General features: G+C 47.9%; 1 protein-coding gene across 9 annotated transcripts in view; it reads right to left on the bottom strand.

Annotated features, from left to right (window-relative positions):
- Positions 1-160: 160 nt before the first annotated feature.
- The window catches only part of Atxn2 (ataxin 2), an 85,261-nt gene continuing 78,459 nt past the window's right edge, over positions 161-6,962 (bottom strand). For 8 of the 9 annotated variants that reach the window (XM_040731392.1, XM_040731400.1, XM_040731393.1 and 5 more), the window contains 4 exons: positions 4,264-4,409; positions 3,384-3,611; positions 1,585-1,753; positions 161-770 (listed from right to left, as the gene is read on the bottom strand). In XM_040731392.1, coding sequence (XP_040587326.1) covers positions 742-770; positions 1,585-1,753; positions 3,384-3,611; positions 4,264-4,409 — 572 coding nt within the window. In that variant the 3' untranslated portion in view covers positions 161-741. The remainder of the gene's footprint in view (positions 771-1,584; positions 1,754-3,383; positions 3,612-4,263; positions 4,410-6,962) is intronic. The other variant, XM_040731395.1, reaches the window with a different exon arrangement.

Raw genomic sequence — 6,962 nt, 5'->3', positions numbered from 1 at the left:
CCAAGAAATCTCAGTCTTGAGCCAGAACTGAAGGTGAAGGAGAAAAGTCATTGGTTAGCCCCTCCTCTAGTAGGAGACTGGAGCTTGTACACCCAGCCTGCCCGCCCAGGGTCTGCACCCACAGCAGCAGAAGTCGCCACAAACGCACACTAAGTGGGTATCAGTTTTTAAAACTTTTTTTATTTTTTAATTTTTTTTTAGTTTTTATTTTATATTATCTACAAAGTAAAAGTTTTCCCTTAACTTAAAAGTTGAACCACTGTAGACAGTGATTGCCTCATCAAACTTGATTTATAAATAATAATCCGTCAGTTTGGCGGTAAGAATTTACTGAACTTCTGTCAAGTTTAGTAAAAGGGCGTTCCAAGTCTTGATTTTTTTTTTTTAAAGCGGTAATAGCAGCAAGAATCACTCTTGTTACTTCTTTTGCTAGCTGATGCGTTCATGACTCTCAAGGGCCATTAAAAAATAAATAACTTCCAGTTTCAGCAAGCAGAGCTGGGTACTTGCGGGACCCTGCAACAGCACATGGAATTATGGAACAGCCACAAGTCCCTACATGCCTCTACTCGGTCCAAAACATCCTCCACTGCAAGTGAACTGTTAGTTCCTATTGGATGTTAAATCAGTGTATCTCTTTAAAAAACAAAATAAATGAAGTTCTAGTTTTCTGTGCTTCCAGTTGGTAGAAGCAGTAGAAGGGAGGAGGGAATTTGGCCTTTCGGTTCCTCCAGGGCAGCCTTACAACTGCTGTTGGTGGTGGGCTTGTACTGTAAAAAAGAAAAGTGGCTATTTAAACAGAACACAGGCTCCACTGCCCACCAACCTAGTGTCTGCAGCACATGACTGTCAACTACTCTCCTGCTGGCTGAGTAACACTGGAGGGTTAATGCTAGCGCCCCTCTCCCCCCCAGCTGCAGCCAAGGTGAGGTTGGGGAGGGAAGGGGGGTGAGGAGAAACAAACCAGTCAGACGTAAAACCACTTCAGATACAAGTCCTGGACTTGCTGCTTGTGGGGCAGGAGCACAGGCCTTCACACCCCCTCCCACTAATGCTAGCCAAGCACCAATACTTTTTCCAAGTCACAGGGGAGACAGGTGTTGCCATAGCCATCCAGTACGAGACATCATGGGTGTCCTGTGTCAGGGCACAGGCTGGTGCTAAAACTACACTCAAACCAGTCCGCACACAGCTCAGTGTTCTCCTCCAAGCTACAAATCAGACTCGGCCATGGGCATAAACCCCCCACATCAGCCTGTAGGGACTCAGGAAGGAACACGCTTGCCCTGTCCAGCCTGTCATACATAACCAGGAAGGCCAAACTGAGTCCTCGGCATGCATCAGCTACCCAGAATGAGGCTGCTGCTTCTCAAGCCAACCCTGATACCAGCAGAACACACACAGATTCAGCTCCGGAGGCCCTGAGCCCTGATGCTCCCTGACCATCACAATCCCTCCTGCAAACACTTGGACAGGCCTTGCTAGTCAGGTTTGGAGCCTGAACCACTGGTCCTGCCTGCCATTCTACCTGTTTGAGCAGAATGCTTGGGGTGCCCCGGCGGCCCCTGCACACACACGCCTCACCTGAAGGGTGCGTCATATAGGGGAAATGCGCTGTTGTCGAGACTGGAATGGGCTGTAGTGCACTTTGAGCGAGGGCGGCCTGGGGACCGCCGGGTGGCTGTGTCGTCATTAGCATCATTGGCGCATGGGCAGTTGGATGAGAAGGAACCATTCCTGACTGTACATGAGCCTGAAACAGAGAGCTCTTTTACGCATACAGGCAACATCTCCGTCTTAAACAACAAGTCAACTGTTCCTTTCATTGAACTGGGACTCAAGAAGGGGCAAGATGGAATCCTTGAGGCAGATCCTGGAGGGTTGGGATGGGGAAGTTGGCACAACCTCCTAGTCGTCCCCAGATTTGCTCACAGATTACCACACAGGGCAAGGTCTTCATCAAGAGCAGGCCTTCACTGGGGCGGGAGGGGCACATACTTAACTTGCTATGGCACGGGGCCAAAGACAGGAGGAGACTGTCTCCCCAGCACCCTTAGCAGCTTCCTGAGTCTCTCCTCTTCTGCCCTCCCCACGTTGTGATGAGTTCCCCAGAAAGATGAAGCAGCACTTAGGCCCCTCACTCTAAAAGCTTGGCTGATGGAGCAAAAGGTGCAGTTAATGGCTCCAATGAGATAAGAATGATCTGGAGTTAGGTCAGCCTGGTGTCCTGTACCAAGTGGCAGCAAGTTTAACTTACAAAACTGATATTGGCTGACCGGTTGGTGAGCTCGACCTCAGCTCTGCAGGAGTGGGCAGAGCAGGAAGAGGCTGCTTCCTGCCTCCCATCCTGTGCATTGCTCTAGACCATCTCACACCTTCAAACACGCCCATGGCTCTCTGCTTTCCCTATGTTAGCCTCTTACTCTTCTACATAAACACACAATTGAGGTTTGGGGAGAGCCCATCTTAAAGTAAATTCGCAGCCTCTGCTAGACACTTACAGGACTCTGACTCTCTTAAGTTTCACTCCACCAAAGCACACTGACCAAACTGGCTCCCCTCCCCATTGTCAGCAGCCAATCAACGGAGTATTCACTACAGACTTAGCTCTGGGGAAAGGACACCTAGTAACAAACTAGCCTTCTGCAAGAGACCCAACTGCACAGCTCTAGCTCATACCTTGCCAGAGCCTCACTGGCGCACTGACAGGAAATGGAGTCATTCAGTAACCCTAAGTGAGACCCGCCTCAAGGAGCTACGATCAAAGTAGCAGAGACACCTGGTGCAGCCACCTCACACTAAGCCATAGAGGCCTCTCCTGGCCCTGGGTCTTCAGTTACACTGCACCGTAATCCAAGGCCAAGCGCTCAGGAAGCACAACACAGGATCGCAGCAGATAGAGGATAACCAGGCAAACAACTGAGACACGTCTCGGAATTCATGTGACTAACATTCAAGCTAACAGGCCTAGTGCAGTCACCTCAGAGAGCTGAGAACCATTGAAAGCCTGCCTGCCATCCCTGCCAGGCTCCATGTGTGCGTGTGTAGAGGTGTCTGTGTGTGCACATAGACACATAGTGGTCAAGCTAGAAAGACGGAGCAAAGCAGACACAGAAAGGAAAGGACTGGGGTGCATTCCAGACTCAAGAGTTTTAAGGTCTCAGCTGGGAAATGCTAAGTCACAGTTTCACTGATCCCATCACAAAATCATAGCAACATTCACCGAGGGCCAGAAGATCACATACTAAGCAGGGAGGGGGAGACAGGCAGATGGCACCACACACAGGGTTTCTGGCTTGGGGAGCATCTGGCTCCCTGCTGCTTATCTGACAACCACCACACCCTATGTGGCCTTCACAGAAACTTGGCTAGTGCTGGTTTACCTGAGGTACGTGGGCCATGTGGGGAGGGGTGGTATATGCCGGCTGAACATGAGAAGGATGGATGGTGAAGACCGTCTGCTGGGCTGCTGGGAAGCTGCTCTGTGGAGACTGTGTATTAGAGGCAGGTGTCATGGAAGGTGGGGTTGGTGCCAGCCCCGCGTGGTAAATGGCTGACTGCTGCTGTGGACTGGCCAGATGAAGAGCTTGGGCAGCTTGGTGCTGATGGTGCTGCAAAGCAATGGGAAACTTCATCAGGGTCAGCGCTTCATACACTGAAGGTAGCAGAAGCCCTACCCCCACTCCAGCCATGCCCAGGAGATGCAGGGAGAAGAGCATCGAGGGCTCTCCAGCCCAAGTCTCAGCCTGGCAGTCACAGGCACAAACAAGCGGAAGTGGAACAAATGACAAGATGTCAGGCTGTCAACTGCCCCACTAGCTACTGTGACTAAAGCCAACAGGCAGCTGGGGCAGTGATGGCACAAGCCTTTAACTTTAATCCCAGCACTTGGGAGGCAGAGGCAGAGGTCGTGAGTTTGAGACCAGTATGGTCTACAAAATGAATTCCAAGACAGTCAGGATTGTTACACAGAGAAACCCTGTCTTGGGGAAAAGAAGAAGTCAATAGGAAGGAAGCATTAGTGAGTGACTTCAGAAATGAAATCCCAGACAGTGCTTTAGCTTAAAGTTCTTTGTTAAGTCTAAAGTAGCTTTTCCACACTCATGTTTCTGGCCTTCACCCTTAGGGTATGGCTTAGGCCTCCCCTGAACCCACAACTTCGCGCAGCTTTGTAAGGATGGCTGATACATCCTGATCACAGAGACTTGCAAGTAGCAGGGACAAGGAAGCAGCTGTGCACGCACAGGCCACGCCTCTCCTTACCTGAACAGGACTGGGTGCAGGATGATTTCCACCATGCTGGCTTTGTTGCTGTCCAGTGGGAGTGGCCGAAGGCTGGGGATGGGGAGTATGTGGATGCAGGGTGGCATTAGGATGTGCATACTGCTGAGCAAGGGAGCCCGTGGAAACTGAGGCAAAAGGAAAAGGAATGTGTACAATTGATACATGCTGACCACCAATCCCAGCCTGCTATGCCTCAATGAATGCTTTCACAACCACTACAATCTAACCCACGCCACTGGCATTTTCTGCATCAATTTACATCAGGCATACTGGAAAATAGATGTAAGGGCTCTGTTTAACAAGGCCAGCATTTAACTCTCATGTGACAGCTCTGCATATTACATCAACACCGAGTTAATTTGAGTATACACAAAATAGTCCCATTTCTCCTGGAGGCAGAAACAACTCCAAAAATCACTCTGGCTCACATGAAGACAGGTGCAGTCTCTCTCTTAAGGCTATCATCTGGCTACCCTCACCATGCTACTGTCCTACAGTTTCAGTGCCCACATCGGTGAAGCTGGGGGCAAGGACAAGGTCACTGCCATCTCAGTCACAGCATCCATTCCACTCCTGATTCCTACCGAGGAGCTCCTAATAAAGTCTGGAGATGAAAACTGTCCACCCCATCCTGTTCACTAGAATAACACAAAGGAAACATGATGACCCTGCTAAAATGTGATCACAGAGACAAAAGACACATGGCAGCTCTTTACCCATCTAGTATGGGCCCTACCTTGGTACCAAACAAGATGAAGTATTAGGCAAGCCTGAGCCTTCACAACAGCAGGCTGAGCATTAAAACCTGGGATGGCCTCACTTACTCACTGCTCCTGTGACTCTGGATAGCTCATGGGTTCGAACTTAACAGCAAGAAGAAAATAGTGTTCAAGTCATAGGTCTACCAGCACCAGACACTTCGCCCTTCACAGCCAAGCTGTCACACCATGTTCATGCTTTTCAGATAATATGTCAGCAAACATGGAACGTGGCAGAGAAGCAAAAACAGCGTCAGCAAAGTTCCTGACGCTGGCTGCCTACCACCTCAGTGGTACAGTGTTATGCACAGTGAACAGCCCTGAGCATGGTCTTGAATGGTGACTGCATCTCAGAGGGCAAAGCAGAAAGTCAGAGCTGGGATGACCTGTGCACCAAACCACCAAGGCTACAGCTGTCAACAGTGTTCCTCAGTATCCAGGTTAGACTGATGGAGGCGGTTTTGTTCCCAGACTGTAAGAGCCAATAGACATGGTAATGAGAAAACCACTGGCAGCCTAATCTCAAGTGTCTTGTAACCATGACAGTACTTACAGTACTTTCCTTCTTGGAGACAGGGTCTCCTGATGGAGCCTAGGCTGCTGGATGATGATGAGTGGTCCAAAAGTCTTATCCTTAAACCAAATACATTAAAACCCCACCCATGGTTTATTGTTTCCTTTGTAGCAATCCAACCAAGGGACAGAAATCCTCAAATGCTACTTACGGGGTTTCATAAAGATGGTTGATAGAGAAGCTCAAGAGATCTGAAATTTCATTAGTAATTAATTCCTAAGTATTCACAACACAAGCAAGTAAAAAGAAAAGGAAAAGCTGTGGAGACACAGCTCAAGGCAGAGCTTTGCCCAGAAGGCCCTGAATTCCAGCTCAAGAACAGAAGGGGAAATAACTCTGAAGAAAGCTCTAGCAGAATGCTGCACTCCCTTCACCATGGAAACCACAGCCATTGCAGTAACAGTCTCAGAATTAAACTAGTCAATTGGAAAAATGTAAAAGTCTTGATATTGCCATCTATAAAAGAAATTAAAGATTTTTTTATTCTTTTTTTTCTTTCATAGCCCAAGTTGGCCAGGAACCCACCATCCCTCCTGACTGCATCAAACCATACATACTCAGCCAGGATGAAATAGCTTTACTACTACCTCACATTTTATGCTGAGGACCAAAGACAGCATCCTGCACACTAAGTACACAGTCTACCACGAAGTTAACAACTTAGCCACATTCGTACAATTTATTAATTAATTAGAAGGAGGGCCTAGTGGAGCCTCAACTCTCAGCATGTAGCTCAAACCCTCAAACTCATTATGTAGCTCAGGATGACCTTGAACTTCTAAGAGAACTTAGCTTCTCACACGATGGGTTATGATTCTGCTATCAGATCCAGTTTTGATTTATTTTTATATACGAGGTCTTGCTGCATTGCCTGGCTAGCCCCAAACTCTTAGGCTCAACCAAACTTCCTGCTTTAGCTTCTTCAATAGACAAGACATACATTATGCCAACTTTATGCATTTAAAAACCTTAAAATTATTGGTGTGCGTGTATGCTTGGGGTGGGAGTGGAGGAATGTGACATGGCTTTCAAGTGATAGCAGAGCTCTGGAGCTTGAACTTCAATTGTCAGGGTTGCACACACAGTGAATTTTCATCATTGAACCATCTTGCTGGTCCTATATATACATCTTTTTTAAAAAATTTATTTATTATGTATATAATGTTCTATCTGCACACCAGAAGAGGGCGCCAGATCTCATTACAGATGGTTGTGAGCCATCATCATATGGTTGCTGGGAATTGAACTCGGGACCTCTGGAAGAGCAGCCAGTGTTCTTAACCTTTGAACCATCTCTCCAGCCCCCCAATATATACATCTTTTAAAAATATTTATTTTCAGGATAT

Source organism: Mesocricetus auratus, unplaced genomic scaffold, assembly GCF_017639785.1.
Source record: "Mesocricetus auratus isolate SY011 unplaced genomic scaffold, BCM_Maur_2.0 Super-Scaffold_100025, whole genome shotgun sequence".
Classification (NCBI taxonomy): domain Eukaryota; kingdom Metazoa; phylum Chordata; class Mammalia; order Rodentia; family Cricetidae; genus Mesocricetus; species Mesocricetus auratus.
This window is presented reverse-complemented; position numbering and strand designations above follow the sequence as displayed.